The sequence below is a fragment of the Hylobates moloch genome, unplaced genomic scaffold (assembly GCF_009828535.3).
Source record: "Hylobates moloch isolate HMO894 unplaced genomic scaffold, HMol_V3 SCAFFOLD_12, whole genome shotgun sequence".
NCBI lineage: Eukaryota > Metazoa > Chordata > Mammalia > Primates > Hylobatidae > Hylobates > Hylobates moloch.
The window spans coordinates 63,423,902-63,441,036 of record NW_026652287.1 but is presented as its reverse complement, the minus strand read 5'-3'; the positions used below and the strand labels follow the sequence as shown (position 1 = coordinate 63,441,036).

Below are 17,135 nucleotides of genomic sequence, written 5' to 3'. Positions count from 1 at the left end.
GCTCGGAGCGGCGGAGGTCCCAGGGAGGCGTTTCCGCAGCTCATGGTCTCTGAGTGTGGGTTCGTGGTTATGGAGGGACTCAGGGGATGTTTGAGGGATAAAACGGCATGATGAGGGGACAAGTCACGAGTTTATTGTGAGTCTCTTTTTGGGTTCATGTCTCAGGACATTGGAGGAGATATTTTTGGGTGTTTTGAGTTTTAGGCATTTTGTGGGGTAGTTCATGGGAACATTTTGGATGCCCTATTAGGTACTGGGGAGTCTCAAGGGAGTTTGAGGCTTGTTGGAAGTTCTCACACTATGTGCTCATTGTATGTTATTAAGGGTAGCATAGGGAATTATTTAACTGGCTTGCAGGGACATTTGGGTATTTGGAAAGATCTTGGAATAAAGTGAGGTCTCGGGGGTGAGTGAAAGGGTCACAGGGATCTTACTGTTATAAACTGTCTGAACACTTCCATCATAGTAGGACGATCCTATGTCCCAGTTTTCCTGGGATGGTCCAGGGTCTACTGGAATGTTCCAGTGTTCCATCTGGTTAGAGCTCTCTTTCATTCCTTTTGGCTACTAGTAAATCTCAAATTGCATATGAGGTTCCCATGGCTGAGGAGGCAGAGGGCGGGCCTGTGCCATGTCCCAAGCCACAAGGGAACAGGCCTGTGGGCTTTTCCCAACAAGTAGGCTCAGCACCAGCCTCTGTGTCAGCCTCCAGGGCACGCCGACCTTCTCATGGTGCCCCAAGCCCCACCCCAATGCACACATAGGAAGTCTCCAGGCTGCTTGGGCAGAGGCACAATCATTTTAGATAAAAAAATTGAACAAAGAGACCCTCCTGCGAGAGGTGAGATGAGGCCCTGCCTTGCAAAGGAGTCCCAGCAGAGAAGGAAGAATTCCGTCCTGGAGTTCAAGTTTCTGTGCAGAGACAGGACCTGGGGACAGAGAACGGTCCTCCACCCAATTTCGGCTGGTCTGTCCTCATCAGTTTTGGGCTGAGCCTGGGGGAGGTGATGGGGTCCGTTTGTGAGGGTGGATTGAGTTCTTTTCTTTCCAGTGTGCATGTGCATGGACACACACACACACACCACTTCCATGTTCCCCTGAGCCCCATGCTGCCCCATCTTACCTGGGGTGATGAGAGGTGGAGTCTCCCCTGGACGGTGACTAAGGAGACAAAAGTGGTGAGATCCGTGTCCGCCCCCATTTGCCTTCTCCCTCCGGGTAGAGGGTTCTTAGCCTGCCCAGACATGTCTTCCTGGCTGCTTTTCCATTTGGGGGGTTGTGCAATCCCAGGGGCCAAGGCATTTCAGGATTTGGGGCCCCCTGGGGGTTACCAGCTAGAAACAATGAACCTGGAAATCTCAGTGGCAGGAACTCTGCAAGGCAGAGCCCGGAGGCCTCTCCTGCTGGGAGAGTTAGCCCTTTCACCCTGAAAAGCGTCCAGCCAGCCTGAGGCGGGCATGCCGGAACAGTATCTTACCTGGACTTCTGGCCGAACTTGCATTTGCATTTTGCACCTGTTGGAGAGAGCTGAGTGGTCAGGGGAGGAGAGCCCCAGCCCCGGCCCACCTGCTTCCCCCAGCTCCTCCACTCACTCATGACAATGATGATGCCCAAGGCGCACAGAACCCCGGCGCAGATGAGCCCGCCAACCTGGAGGCTGTGCCAGTCTAGGAGGAAAGTGGAGGGAACCTCAGTGCCAGGCTGTGTCCTCTCCATCTGTCCCCCCATCCTCTTGACAAATACATATGGAGCACCTAGGATGCACAGGGTGCTGGGGACACCGCCGTAAGAAAACAGACAAAATCCCAGGTGCTCACATTCTGGTTCACACACCAGCAAACAAGATCTGTCATGCAGGGTCAGGCAGAGATAAGTGATCTGAAGAAAAATAAGCGAGGTGGGAGATGGAAAGTCAGAGGGCAGGCTGGGCATAGTGGCGGACACCTATTAGGTTGGAGCAAAAGTAATTGCGTTTTTGGCTTGACACGGTGGCTCACGCCTGATATCCCAGCACTTTGGGAGGCTGAGGCGGGCGGATCACCTGAGGTCAGGAGTTCCAGACCAGCCTGGCCAACATGGTGAAACCTCGTCTTTACTAAAAATACAAAAATTAGCCAGGCCTGGTGGCAGGCGCCTGTAATCCCAGCTACTCAGCAGGCTGAGGCTGGAGAATAATTTGAACCTGGGAGGTGGAGGTTGCAGTGAGCCAAGATTACACTCCAGCCAGTCACACTCTGGGTGAAAGAGCAAAATTCTGCCTCAAAAAAAAAAAAAAAAAAAAAAATTGCATTTTTGCCATTAAAAGCAGTTGCAAAAACCACAATTACTTTTGAACCAACCTAATATAATCCCAGTGCTTTGGGACTTCAGGAGTTCAGGAGTTTTAGACCAGCCTGAGCAACATAGTGAGACCCCATCTCTACAAAGTATACAAAAATTAGCCAGGCATGGTGGTGTATGCCTGCAGTCCCGGCTATTCAGGAGGCTGAGGCAGGAGGATCGCTTGAGCCCAGGAATTTGAGGCTGCAGTGAGCTATGATTACGCCACAGCACTCCAGTTTGGGCAACAGTGTGAGACCCTGTCTCTAAAACAAAAAAAAAGTCAGAGGGCAGCTCTTTTAGAGGGAGTTATCAGGGAAGGCCTCTCAGGGGGCTGCATTTGAGCAGAGGGAAGGGAGGGAGCCATGTGGTTCTATGGAAGGAAGTGTTCCAGGCAGAGGAACCAGCTAGTGCAGAGGTCTGAGGCTGGCATTATGTCTGCTGTGTCTGAAAGGCTTGGAGCAGAAGGAGTGAGGAGCGTGGAGGAGGTGAGGGCAGAGCGGGGAGTAGGGAGCAGGTCATTGGAACCTGGAGGCCAGATGAGGGTTTTGACCAAATAGCTCACCACCTCCAGGAAGTTTTCTCAAGTCAACGCTTCTCCCAGCAGTTGATCTGAACCAAACAATGGCTTCTTGCAAACTGTCTTCACCTCTTGCGTGTGTCTATCTTGCTGGAATAGAACCTTCCCAAAGGCCAGGTTGCTGCCTCTAATTCCTTTAATCCACTGTGTGGCCTGTTCAGTGCCCCCATCCTAGTCCCTTTCTATCTTTGTCCTGTGACGCTCACATCAGACCCTCACCCAACCCTGTATGGGAACCCTTGGCACCAAGCAATATGTGGGGTTGGGGGGAGGGGAATGGGGCACAGGCTCTCACCATAGTAGAAAGGACTGTTTTTATCTGCAAGGAAAGAAAAAAGATCATGAATCCAGGATTATAGCCAGGATGCAGGCCCCCCCACACCCAGGGGAGAATTTGGGGGTGGGATGGGTGAAAGAGTCCAGTCTGACTCACCTTCTGGGTCATTGGCGTTCAAGACAGGCAAGCCTGGTGGGAGAAGAGGGGAAGGAGCGGAGATGGTGATGCCGGCCCTGGCCCGGGGAGTTTCAGGGGCCTTGGGAAAGGGTCCCCTGAGGGACAGGGGTCCTGTCACTGAGCAGCCACCTCATCCCCTCATATCCCAGCGTGGAAATGTGGACTCGCCCACTCAGCCCCACACCTCCGAGTCACGCCAGCATTCTGCCACCTGAAATTGGTTCTAATCTAGGAGGTTTTTGGCCACTGTTTGGTCTCGTGTTTCCAGACACATGGTTAATCCATGCCTCCTGCAGCAGCGGGGGACTTTTCTGGTCAAGATGACAGATGGTTTCAGTTCCCAGATTCCTGTTTCCCCAAGTCTGATCATGCTCAAAGCCCATCCTTCCGCTTCCACCATGTCCTCACCCACCTGGTCTGGTGTTTGCACATCATTGAAAATGACTCACTATTATACACTTAAATAGACTTTATAGAAAATGTAATTTTAGATCACTACCCTGCAGGGAATACTAGTCTTGCCCTATGTAATGGATAAAAAATGTGCCTGTAATCCCAAAGCTTTGGGAGGCTGACGTGGAAGGATCCCTTGAGCCTGGGAGGTCAAGGCTGCAGTGAAAAAGTAAAAAAGGGGCTGGGCACAGTGGCTTAGGCCTGTAATCCCAACACTTTGGAAGGCCGAGGCAGGAGGATCACTTGAGGTCAGGAGTTCGAGACCAGCCTGGCCAATATGGTGAAATCTCGTCTCTTCTAAAAATACAAAAGTTAGCCAGGCATGGCAGCACACGCCTGTAATCCCAGCTACTTGGGAGGCTGAGGCAGGAGAATCGCTTGAACCCGGGAGGTGGAGGTTGCAGTGAGCCGAGATCATGCCACTCCAGCCTGGGCAGCAGAGCAAGACTCTGTCTCAAAAAAAAAAGAAAGAAAGAAAGAAAAGAAAAGGGAAAAGTGTTTGGAAGTTAAAGATGCAGTCCCACTGAGCCGAGCCTTCTACTTGAAGTTTTTAGAGAACTGGCGGACAGTTAACTTCTTTCAGTGCTTTGAAGGTGTCATTTCATCATCTTCTAGCTTCCCTTATTTCTGTTTAATAGTCAATCAAGGCCAGTGCAGTGTGGCTCATGCCTGTAATCCCAGCACTTTGGAAGGCTGAGGTGGGAGGATCAAACTCAGCCAGGAGTTTGAGACCAGCTTGGGCAACACAGTGAGACCTCGTCTCTGCAAAAAATTTAAAAATGCGCTGGGCATGGTGGCTGTGCCTGGAGTTCTAGCTGTGTAGGAGGCTAAGAGAGTAGGATCGCTTGACCCCAGGACTTCAAGGCTATAGTGAACTGTGACTGCGCCATTGCACTCCAGCCTGAGCAACAGAGACTCCCTTTCAAAAACAAAAACGAAAACAAAAAAAGAAGAGAGCGAGAGAATGGGGAAGACGGTGACTTTGCAGCTGTGTGAGCCAGCTCGTCTTGTGTATCCCTGGCAATCACTAGTTTGACTTTTCTTACCCTCAGGGAGATGCTGTTCTAACATTTACCACCTTCCCAGGGAGGTAGAAAAGCACAGGAGAGCGACAGAGGCTGGATCCCTGCATCCAGGGGATCCAGAGGAAAAGGCATTCGGGGGATGGGTACTCACCTGCCAGGAACACAAGCAGGCCCAGGGTCACCTTCTGCATGTCAGAGCGCTGGCCTAGAGGGGTGGCGGGAGGTCCGGCCTTAGCAGAGCCACCGGGAGGCTGGCCCTGTGCCTATGGCTCTGCAACCCTCCTCCCCTGCTCCCCAGGCAGGGTGCGCAGCTCACCCAGGGCAGGAAGGCCGGCATCTCGCTGGGCTGAGAGATAAGCCACAGCCGCACCGTGGAGTGGGGACTGGGTGAAACTCGGGCCTGAGGCGGGAGGAGCCATAATAACTCACTGGACATGGACTTCAGGCTTTCTGTGAATCGCCCCGCAACCAAACGAGGGCGCCACTGCCCGCTGTTGTCCTCACTGGACAGATGGGGAAACTGAGGCTCTGAGAGGCGAAACTAGGTGCTCTAGCCAGGAAGTAGGATTTAAGCCAGGCCTGGCTCCCCAGCTGCTGCTCCTAACTAGGGACTGTCAGGGCCTTGGGGTGTTTGGGGAAGCAGGGCATTGGGGGCCAGGTGGCAGGAGGCCCGCTTCCCGGGAGTTTCTCCGTAGACAGCTCAGAGCCTGCCTGGCCCTGCCAGGACATTGCAGACTTCAGGCTGCGGACTGAGCAGGTTCTTCAAGCTGCTTGGGGTGGGACCGTGTGTGGAGGAATTAACTTGAGGCTGGGACAGGGGGTAGAGGGGGACTCTACCTCCTGGCTGCAGCCCCAGCTCCATCTCTGTTCCCCCGAACCTCCTGCCCCTCATCCCACACCCATGCCCTTCCCGGTCCCAGCCCTGGCCCTGCCTAGCCTGGGTCCCCAGCCCAGCCCCTGACCCTACCCTAGGCCCCGCAGAGCTCCTGGTGACAGCAAACACTTTCTCTTTCTTAGGTAGACCTACTCAGCATAAGGAACTCGTTTCTCTCTCCTTCCTGACCTGGCATCAGTCCTGCCCTCTCACCAGCCAAGCCCTAGCCTCCGAGCATGCCCTCCCCTGCCCTGTCCCTGCCCAAATGCTGAGTGCATAGTTATCATAATTGTTTTTTTTTTTTTTTTTTTTTTGAGGCGGAGTTTCCCTCTGTCGCCCAGGCTGGAGTGCAATGGCGTAATCTCAGCTCACTGCAACCTCTGCCTCCTGGGTTCAAGCGATTCTCCTGCCTCAGCCTCCTGAGTAGCTGAGACTACAGGCGTGTGCCACCATGCTCGGCTAATTTTTGTATTTTTGGTAGAGACAGGGTTTCACCGTGTTGGCCAGGCTGGTCTCCAACTCCTGACCTCAGGTGATCCACCCACCCCGGCCTCCCCAAGTGCTGGGATTACAGGTGTGAGCCACCACGCCTGGCCTAGTTATAATTTTGATAGCAAGAGCTAGCACTTCCTCCACCTTGCCCTGGAGTGCACATTGACCTTGCCGTGTTCTCACTCACTTAACCCCCCAGCAATCTCCGAGGTCGTCCACTATGTCCTCATTTCACGAACAGCAAAAATGCTGAGAGAGGGTGGTGCCCGCAACCAATGGTGTGGGTGGTCCCTGCAGGTTGGCACAGACTCCTCCCTCTGCCTGCATACCCCAGGGCCTGGGAATCCTCTCAGCTTCCCAGTTAATTCCACATGCTGAACTCACAATTTTAGTTGGAGCATCCATTTCTTTTCCTTTTTTTTTTTTTTGTGGGAAGAAAGCCTGAGGCTTTGGGGAGCATTACTGAGGCCCAGGAAGTGTTTAGGATCCCCAAAAGTGTTGGGGGTTGGGGGGAGCTGGCGTGGGTGGGTGGGCAGGATGGCATGGTGGATAGGGGCACAGGTTGTAGGTGGACTGCCTGTGGTCTGAAGCTGTCACCCACAACCATACGAGTCCTGGTAATAACAGCACACGCTTATTGAGTGTCTACCCCACGGGGGCATTTTCTCAGCTTCCCACTTACTCACTCAATCTCTGCAGCTTAATGCAGGGGGCACTATTATTAGCCCACATTGCAGTTGTAATCCTGTAACCCCTGCAAATTCATCTTAAAGCCCTATGCTCTGTCGCCGTGGCTGTTGAGTCTCACCTCTTAGCCTCTTTCCAGGGGCTCCTCCAAGCCACCTCTGGCCTGCAAGGCCCCACTACACCCCCTTCCCATGATGTCATCCAGCCCAGACTGACAGATGGTATCCTCCTCGCCCCAGCCTCTGCAAAACAATGTCCAGTCCCACGCTTCCGGAGGCTGCAGGGAGCCGGGAGCTGGGTCTGCCCTCACATTCCCCATTCAGGCTGTTGTCTGAAGACGCTATGGGCTGCTTCCGAACTGATGTGGTTGGTGGGCAGGTTAGAGAGGAAGGCAGCCCTGCAGCTGATGCTCTATCTACCTGCTCTGATCCTTCCTGGCCATGAGGTCCCAAGGCCGGCCTGAGGACTGTTTCCCCCACCAGCCCTCTGCTATCCCCTCTATTCCTCCATACCAGGGGAGAATGGTCTCATGTTCAGGGGTGGGTAGAAAGATCCTGCCCGCTCTGTGCTCCTGAAATCTCCTAAGCAACTCCCCATTTATAGCTTCCCCCAGCAGCTCCATCCGTTTTTCCTAGAGGTCTCCAGAATCCAGATCCCTCAATGTCTGGACACCCCGAGTCCACCAAGCACTCCTTATCCACCCAGATCCCTCAATGTCTGGACACCCCGAGTCCACCCAGCACTCCTCATCCACCCAGATGTCCCCAGTCCATCTACGCACCCCTGGTCCACTTAGATACCCCCACCTACCCAGGCACGCCCTCTCCTCCACCCAGATATCCCCAACCCAGATATCCCTAATCTATGCAGACATCAGTCTTCCCAGACACCCCAACCACACTTATCGGTCCTGCCCTCACCCCAGCTGGTTCAACCAGTCCCTGAGAGGAGAATGGTGGGGAAAGGGACATTAGGGGAAAGGACTTTCTCCTATCTCCTGGCTCCAGAAAAGCATTTCATAAGATTTTAGGCTCTTTAACAGCAGAGCTTCTATGTGGCGGGGTCAGTGGGCAGGTAGATACTCCCTAATTTAGGGGCAGAGCCAAGGAGGGCTTGGAGGAAGGGGGCCCCAGCTGCTCACCTGTGTGGTTCACCAGGCTGAGCAGAGGTTCCGGGAGAAATCGGGCTGCCAGGCGGAGTCCTGCCTTTATCCGAAGCTGCCACGCCCTAAGCAAACCTGGGCAGGTAGAAAACAAGTCAGATGCCCTAAGGCCCAGGGGCTCCATTCCTGCTCTTAAAGAGACAGCTTCACCCCCTCCCCAGCCATGGGCAGCAGGTTGCTCCCTGGGGTCACCAGGGCCACAGCAGCCTCAGGTGAGATGGATAATTGGATGGGCTGGAACGAGGTCCCTGGAATTAAGGGAGGAGCTTTCTCCAATCCCCTGTGCACAGGAGAGGACCTTGAATGGGGAAGGTTCTGGGGTCTTTAAACAGCAGAGCCTCCAGGGCCATGCAGTGAGATGATGCGTTGGTGTTCCGACCTCACTTCTTTTCCTTAGACGATGTGTTTTTCCTGGTGGAAGGATTGCTGGTAGTTTTGGGGAACTTAAAGTCCCCTTCCAGGCCACATCTTGCTGCTGCTACAATTTCAGGACCAGCAGAAGATGCTAGCATGACCAAAGTCAGGAGATGGGGCAGGGGTGGATAATATGAGGGAGCGGCTGGAACAGTAGGGAGGGGTAAGGGTGGGGACTCTGGGACCTTAGTCCTGGTCATAACCTGCTCCCTGCCCTGGGGAGAATGAGAACTGGCTCCCAGGCACCAAGCTGGAGTTTCCTAGCCAGGCTCTTTCCGTGGGTGCTGGGAGCCAGACGCCTGGGTCTGCAGAGTGGGCACTGGTGGGGGCGGCTGCCTCCCAGTCCAGATAAGGCCCCCTGTACTGTACAAGGCTCCCTCCCCCTTTCCTCCCTGTCTCCTGCTCCTCCTCCTCCAGGCATTCCTTCCGGATGGGGTCTGTGCAGGCTCCCCCATGGTCCCAGTTGGGGGTGCCCCCTCCCCTCAATTCCGCCTTCTTAGACAGAGGGACTTTTGTCTGGGGGCTGGATGGAGAACAAGGATCCTTTGAGCGGTTGGCGGAGGATTGGGGTCACGGGGAGGGGTAGGGCCAGGAAAGGGGTAGCTCTGCCCTGGACACCAGCTGGACTCCAGGCGACCCCAACACCATCGTGGGGGCGGGGAAGAGGGCTGCAGGGCCAGGCCAGGGAGAAGCAGCTGCTGGGAGTGTGGAGCACAAGACAGGAAAAGGAGGTTTGGGTCAAGGCTCTTCGGGAAACTGGCATGCTGGGGGCAGAGAGAAGGACCCCCCCCCATTTGTCATCGCTGAGGGATGGGGGCGGGGAATGCTCACCCAGCGCTACACCCTTTCTCTATGTGGTTCCCTGGGGCAAGCTGTCAATCCCAGGCCCTAGACAAGGACAAGGCTCCCTCCTACCACCCTTAAGGCGGTGCCAGTTCCCATAAGGAAGGCGGGGGGACCTCGGGGTAGGGCTCTAAGCAAGACGTCCAGGAGGAGATAGAAACAGAAAGGGGAGGCCCGGAGGCCAACTCAGTCTAGCTAAGGGGGGCTTTGTGTCTGGGCGGATAGCGTCTCTTCCCCAGACCCTTGAAGCTTGTGTCTGGGACGACCCCTTGGTGGTCTTGGGAGTGGAATGGTGTCTCCCTCTGCTGGAGAGGCCGGGAACTGCAGGCATCCGAGAGCTAGTCGGGGTGTGTGCGGGGAGGCTGGGAAGGGCGGGGGGCGCTCTGCCCTTCACCGGAACAGGGTGAACTGGAGAACTGTTGTCTAAAAATCCTGCAGGAACACCCCTGCCCGTGGATAGATACAGAAGTATTTCCCAGACAGCTTGCTAAGGGGAAAAAAAGCAAGGTGTAGGGAAACCGTGGAGCGTGCTACCATTTGTGAGCGGTAAAATAATGCATATGCTTATACTTGTAATGAATAAAATATTTTTGGAGACTCGCATCCATGGGTGCTGCTGGGGAGGAAAACTGGGAGGCTGGAGGATGGGGTGGAAGTGAGACTCACCCATCATCACGTGCCCTCTTATATTTTTGAATTTTGCATCCTGAAAATGTACTACCTTAAAGAGGTTTAATTTTAAAAATTTGATTCAGATTTTAAAAAAATGTGCAGGTCAAACAAAACACATCTAAAGGCTGATTTCAGTCTCAGGGACCAGCAATTAGAGGCTTCTGACAGCCTCTGAATGTTCTGTAGTTTTAAACACTATGATCTTACATTCTGATGTACAGATGCTTACGGTTTTCACCCAACCCAGGTCAACCACAAATTCTTCCTAGGCTGGACGTGAACATGCAGCATCCAAGTGTGTGCTGGGCTGGGGCTGGGGCTGGGGCTGGGGCTTGGGTTTATGGTCAGGAGGACTCTGAGACCCCAGTGTGATGAGCACACTGAGACCCTTAGGAAGGGCTGTGAGGAGCAGAGTTTGTGCAGTCACTTGCACCCTATCGGGGATTAGGTCTCCTTTGGAGTGAGTCTTCCAGGCCGATTTGACTTCAGTTATATTTTAAATGCACATAGGTAATATGTTTTATTAATATATTGTATATAATATACATAACAAACATATTTGAAAAAGTTTCTCTCGTTTTGCTTTTGGAATCATTTGGGCCTAAAGAACCTGTTAAGGCTGTGAGTGGCTGTGATTTTTCCGTATCCTGGGAATTCTTGCAAAATTAAAAAAACCAAACCTACAGATAGTTTCTGACATCACAAGGTTTTCAGGAATGCTGAATTAAAGCACAGAATCAAAGCCAGAGCATGTTATACCATCCCTGATTCAAACTTTTATTGACTTTGTTTCAATAATTTCATTGCTCTTTATTTAAGGCTGGGAATGTTTCTGCAGGCTCCTGGCCCTAGAGAGGACAGCCTGGAGGCACCCCCAGCCATGAGAGGGGTGCTGGTTGGGTGGGGCCGTGCCTTTGCAGGTAGAGCCTGAGCAGCCAGGCTGACCGGCTGGGAGGTATGGTCACAGCGATACGCCAAGGTCCCACATCTTGGGCAAGATGGGGCTAGAGGGGCCAGTGGGCAGGGTGATGTGGCTTCCTGGGGCTTTGTGGAACAGTGTTGTGGTCTCAGTATCTGTGGGAGAAGAGTGGGCACTGGCAGGCAGCCCTGTCCTGCCACCATGGGGATGGTGTGGCTGTGGACGTATCGCTGTCCGCCTGGCTTCCAGGAGCCACGTGAGGTGACACGGTGGCCAAGAGTCCACAGGCTCCCTGACACCTGCCTCTGTGCTGCTCTGACGTCATCACTTACCCACAGAAGCTAGAAATGGAGATTTTTATGATGAAATCTCCTGATTTTTTTTTTTTTTTTTTGAGATGGAATTTTGCTCTTGTCGCCCAGGCTGGAGAGCAGTGGCATGATCTCAGCTCACTGCAACCTCCGCCTTCCAGGTTCAAGCAATTCTCGTGCCTCAGCCTCCCGAGTAGGTGGGATTACAGGTGTGTGCCACCACACCCGGCTAATTTTTGTACATTTAGTACAGACGGGGTTTCACCACGTTGGCCAGGCTGGTCTCCAACTCCTGACCTCAAGTGATCCACCTGCCTCAGCCTCCCAAAATGCTGGGATTATAGGCACGAGCCACCGAGCCCGGCCTTCCTGATTTTTTTTTTAAGAGGTGAGTTCTTGCTCTGTTGCCCAAGCTGGAGTATGGTGGTCCAATCATGGCTCACTGCAGCCTCCAACTCCTGGGCTTAAATGATCCTCCCACCTCAGCCTCCCCTGTAGATGGGACTACAAATGCACACCACCATACCTGGCTAATTTTTAAATTTTTTTAGAGACAGCGGTCTCGCTATGTTGCCCAACCTGGTCTTGAACTCCTGGTCTCAAGAGATCCTCCCACCCTGGCTTCCCAAAGTGCAGGGATTACAGGTGCAAGCCATTGCACCTGGCCCTGATTTTTAAATGTTGGTAACTTAGTTTTCTTAACACTTTGTAGACAGAATGAAAAATATCCAGTGGTTGGATAAGGCCCTGGGGCCACCAGTTGGAGCCCCCCATCTTACAGACTAGGCAAACTCAGAGGAGGTTCATGGTCCCCCCCAACGCCTGTTGTCACTCACTCTGCTCCGGCCACCTGGGCCTCCTTGCCGTTCCTGGATCACTCCAGGCATGTTTCTGGCCAAGAGCCGTTGCAATGCCTATTCCCTTGCCTGGCTCTCTTTTCTCCCACATCTGGACAGCTCAAAGCCATGAGGCTCAAGTGGCCTTCTCCGACCACCATCGCACCTACCCCCTGATCTCTCTATGACCTTGTGACTTAGCTCTCTTCAAAGCATATTCTAGGAAACTTCTGTTTGCTTTTTTTTTTTTTTTTTGTGGTGCTATCTGACTCCCCTGCTAGCATGTCAGCTCCTCTCAGGGATTTTCATCTGAATTATAGAACAGGGCCTGGTGCATAGTGGGTGGTCACGAAGTATCTGTTAATTACCAGGCTGGGCATTGTGGCTCATGCCTGTAATCCCAGTACTTTGGGGGGCTGAGGCTGGAGGATCCTTTGAGTCCAGGAGTTCAAGACCAGCCTGGGCAACATAGAGAGATCTTGTCTCTAAAAAAATAAAAATAAAAGTACGTTTAAAACAATTATAAAAGAAAGGCTTTCTCCGCCACCACACTCCATCCACGGAGGCCTTGCAGGAGCTGAGGTGGGGGTGCTGAGGGTGGAGCTGCTGATGGGGTCAGGGGGTGTGGAGGAATGAATTTCTTGGCCAGCTTCCCCATCATGTGGGGAGTGGGGGCGGTGTGATGGGGGTGGGGAGGGCTTGGGTGGATGGCTAGGGGTCCTGGGTGTGGGCAGGAACTACAGGGAAGCAGGAGAGGGCAGGGAAGCAGGAGAGGGCAGGGAACACATTTGGCGCTAGACATCTGGGACAGGGACTTCTGGTTCAAGTGGGAGCCCTGCAGCCCCCTCCCAGCCTGACGCAGTCCCTAAGAGAAGGAATGCAAACTGACGGTCCCAGGGCGGAACCCAACTATTGTACCTTTCCTTTAGTTTACAAAGCACTGCAAAAATTCATAATTGCGAACATTTAAACAGCAGGACATTTCAACATAACAAGCTGTGTTTCCAGCATCTCTGGAAAGGTCTGGACTAAAAGGATCCCCACTCCCACCTGGAAGCCATTGCTGAGGTGGCAGGTCTGTCTCCCTGGGGTGACCCAGGCCCTAGCTCTGCCTGGTTTGACGGAGGGAGGGAGGGAGGGAGAGAAGGAGAGGGGGGCTTGCGGTTGCTCCGGCCCAGATCTGTTCCGGTCACCTCCCATGTCAGACCTGCCTTCCACCTTCAAGGCCATGATTACAGCACAGACTCTACAGATGCAGCATCTAGGGTGCCTCGGGGCGTGGTTTACCCAGAACTGTCCTCCCCAGACCAGGAAGAGAGGGCACATCCGCCTAAAGGATTCGGGAAGAGCTCTGTCCTGTTTTGTGATCTCCCTCCAGAAAAAGGCTAAATATTTATTTATTGGTCAACCAACAACAGAGAAGACTGAGTCTTTGGAAAACGCCTGGATAAGTAAACAGGGACAGGAAAAGATTTCTGAGACACAGAAACTCAGAAGAAAATTACATAGATATATAGAGATAAAACGAATCAGGCAAAATATTAAGAATTGAGGAAGCTATGTGAAGAGTATTTGAGTGGAGTGTACGGGTTACATGACTTTTCTATAGTCGAAAATCTCAAAAGTTGGGGAAAAAATCAATTAAACAATATATTTTTTCAAGACTGTGTCTTGCTCTGTCACCCAGGCTGGAGTGCAGTGGTGAGATCTTGGCTCACTGTGCAACCTCCGCCTCCCGGGTTCAAGTAATTCTCCTGTCTCAGCATCTGAGTAGCTGGGATTACAGGTGCCCGCCACCACACCCGGCTAATTTTTTGTAATTTTTTAGTAGAGGTGGGGTTCACCATATTGGCCAGGCTAGTCTCGAACTCCTGACCTCAAGTGATCCATCTGCCTGGTCCTCCCAAAGTGCTAGGATTACAAGCGTGAGCCATCGCGCCCGGCCCTTAAAAATATAATATTAAAGTTAACACAAAATAATAAATCACAAGATAAAAAACAACACCGAAAAAGTGGAAGGAAAAGGAAATTTAGAATCTGGTAAACTAACAGTTAAGGAAACAGAATTTAAATGAACTGAAGAAACTATATATTTATGTATATTACTATAGATTATATATTAAATATTTTATCTCTATATCTTTTTCCTTTTACTGTCTATATATTTTTCCTTTGCCTGTGTTCTTGTTGGCCCTCCCACAATGTCTTCCTTCTCCTTCCTGCTGGATCACTTCACCGTCCACAGCCCCTTGGGGCCCAGCTCTGCCCTTTCCTGGCTGTGGATGACTTAACCTCTCCTGGCCACCCAGCCCCGGCCCTCCGAACGGTGGGAACCCCAAGGCTCTGAGGCTGGTGCTGGGGCTGGCAGGCTCCCTCCTGGCTGCAGAGGCAGGACCATGAGTCTGCAGTTCTAAGAGCCTGGCTGGCACCCTCGGCTGCGGGGAGGCACTGACCCAGCAGCCTGCTGGCAGCTGGGGCCCATCTCCACATCCCCTTCCCCCTGCACCCTGGTATCCAAGAAGGCAGTGCCGCACTCAGCCTGCGCCAGCGCCACACCCCTGCTCGGGCCTGAGTCATTTACCTACAATTGCTGACTGTCTCTCTCTATTCTCAACCAACAATCCTGGTGCTTGTGGCTGCAGGACTTAACTGCCTGCGGGGAGTTATTCTTCCACTTGGGGAAACTGCAGCACCTGGGCTTAGTTGCTTAGCGGAAAGTCACCCAGTTAATTAAGGGGCAGTCAGGATTCCACCCCACGTCTGGCTGCACACACACCCTGTGTGATTGCGGGAGGTGCAAGGAGTACTAAAAACAACAGGGGCGGCCGGGCGTGGTGGCTCACGCCTGTAATCCTAGCACTTTGGGAGGCTGAGGCAGGTGGATCACGAGGTCAGGAGTTCGAGACCAGTTGGACCAAAATGGTGAAACCCCGTCTCTACTAAAAATATAAAAATTAGCCAGGCATGGTGGCAGACACCTGTAATCCCAGCTACTCTGGAGGCTGAGGCAGGAGAACAGCTTGAACCCAGGAGGCAGATGTTGCAGTGAGCTGAGATTGCGCCACTGCACTCCAGCCTGGGCGACAGAGCAAGACTCTATTTCAAAACAAAAACAAAACCAGGGGCCCACGTAACCTTGAGGGCCCCAAGAACAGTCGGCAGGGTTTGAAGAGGGGATAAGACCCCAGAGAATATTTCCAGAACCATCTACTTCTCCCCTCCCACTGCCCTTACCCTGGCCCAGCCTTTGTCCCCTCCAGCTTGGACGTCCCAGAGCCTCCTCCCTGGGCTCCCTGCTCTGGTCCCCACCCCACCGCAGTCTGTTCCCACTTGCAGCCAAAGGGAGCCTGGGACCACCTGAGTCCCGTTAGGGCCCACCTGGCTCAGAGCCCTGTCCTGGGCGCACCTTGCTCCAGGTAAAAGCAAAGTCCTCACTAGCCCCATAAGTCCCCCACCATCTGATCCCTGTCACCTCTCTGACCTCATCGTCTCTTCTCCCCAGCCCCTCACTCAGCTCCAACGCACCAGGCCTCATCCAGCCCTTGCAGGACTCACTCACCCCCGAGATGCACACATGAGTCCTTCTCTCCTCTTCTTTCTTGGGGTTCTGCTCAAATATCACCTTCTCAAGGAGGCTTTCCTTGGCTTCTCAATTTAAAACCATCTTTTCCATCTGGAAGCCACCACTGCCCCTCCCCATCCTGTTCTGTATGTTCTTCCCTCACACGAACGCACACGGCCTCCTGACAAACTATATAATTCATACTGGTGAGGCCTATTGTCTGTCTCTCCTCTGGAATCTCAGCTCCACAACGACGGAGAGATCTTGACCATTCCACCCACTGCTGTTTCCCCAGCACTGAGCCCAGGGTCTGGCACATAGTAGGTGCTCAGAAAGTTTTTAATGAGTGGATGAATGAATGCTCTTTTTTTTTTTTTTTTTTTTTTGAGATGGGATTTCGCTCTTGTTGCCCAGGCTGGAGTGCAATGGCGTTATCTCAGCTCACTGCAATCTCCGCCTCCCAGGTTCAAGCGATTCTCCTGCCTCAGCCTCCCGAGTAGCTGGGATTACAGGCATGCACTACCACGCCTGGCTAATTTTGTATTTTTAGTAGAGACGGGGTTTCTCCATGTTGGTCAGGCTGGTTTCGAACTCCCTACCTCAGGTGATCTGCCAGCCTCAGCCTCCTAAAGTGCAATTTTTTTGTATTTTTAGTAGAGATGGGGTTTCTCCATGTTGGCCAGACTGGTCTCGAACTCCTGACCTCAGGTGATCCACTCGCCTTGGCCTCCCAAAGTGCTGGAATTACAGGTGTGAGCCTCCATGCCCGGACTAATGAACACCATTGTTGAGAGTTACTATATATCCCAGGCCCCACCACAGATGAATCAGGCATGCCACCTCCCTAATTTGGCCACAGCTTTGGGAGCACACAGTAGGCCCACAGACAGAAAGGGAAGGGCTCAGAGCCTGAAAGTCTGGGTTCAAATCCTAGCACAGCCACTTTCTCCTTGTGTGACATTAGGCAAGGAAGTCTCCCTTCCCGGGCCTCAGTTTCCCCATCTGTACCACTGGAATAATATCAGCAGTCCATCTGCTGGGCTGCCCTTTGGAGTCAATGGGCTCGTTGTGTGGGACGCTGACAGCATGACTAATTCCGAAAGCTGGTTCCCTTCCTGGAAGTGGGTGGAGTGGGAGGGGTGTGGCTTTGTGTTTTCCAATAGCCAACAATGGGACTGTTGTAGGCAGGGGCCCTCGGGCGTAGAAAACACATCCACCCCGTGGGTTCTAGACAAAAGTTTCAGGTCTCAGAGTGGAGGTTTACCAGGGCATTTACACTCTTTGAAGATTGTTAAGAAGAAATACTGGTTTGGGGCGACATAAGGACACTGGGGTGGATTCCCATTTTGCCCTCTCTCCCTGCAAGAAGTGGCTGCCAGAGGTGGGGGGTGGGGGCAGGATCTCTCCCACCTACAACTCCTGAGGAGAGGATTAGATAGGCTTAAGAAAACCTCTGGGCCGCAGTGATTGGCTCAGTGGGGTTTAATCAAAGTGAAGCATTGGAATTTTTGTTGAGTACTTGGGGCAAGAAA

At 52.8% G+C, this 17,135-nt stretch overlaps 1 protein-coding gene across 7 annotated transcripts; it reads right to left on the bottom strand.

Moving 5' to 3' along the window:
• Nucleotides 1-111: 111 nt before the first annotated feature.
• Nucleotides 112-8,742, bottom strand: FXYD3 (FXYD domain containing ion transport regulator 3). Of its 7 annotated transcripts, none has more exons than XM_032170465.2 (9): nucleotides 8,426-8,668; nucleotides 8,026-8,121; nucleotides 4,983-5,036; nucleotides 3,333-3,365; nucleotides 3,195-3,218; nucleotides 1,593-1,667; nucleotides 1,478-1,514; nucleotides 1,124-1,161; nucleotides 112-995 (listed from the first exon to the last, which is right to left on the bottom strand). In XM_032170465.2, the coding sequence occupies exons 3-9, from the start codon at nucleotides 5,020-5,022 to the stop codon at nucleotides 979-981; spliced, it is 264 nt and encodes an 87-aa protein (XP_032026356.1). In that variant the 5' UTR covers nucleotides 5,023-5,036; nucleotides 8,026-8,121; nucleotides 8,426-8,668; the 3' UTR covers nucleotides 112-978. The 7 variants fall into 7 exon arrangements, with proteins under 7 accessions (XP_032026356.1, XP_032026353.1, XP_058281699.1 ...); XM_058425716.1 differs by lacking the exon at nucleotides 8,426-8,668 and adding an exon at nucleotides 8,707-8,742 and having other exon boundaries at nucleotides 322-995; XM_032170462.2 differs by having other exon boundaries at nucleotides 1,478-1,667.
• Nucleotides 8,743-17,135: the final 8,393 nt, after the last annotated feature.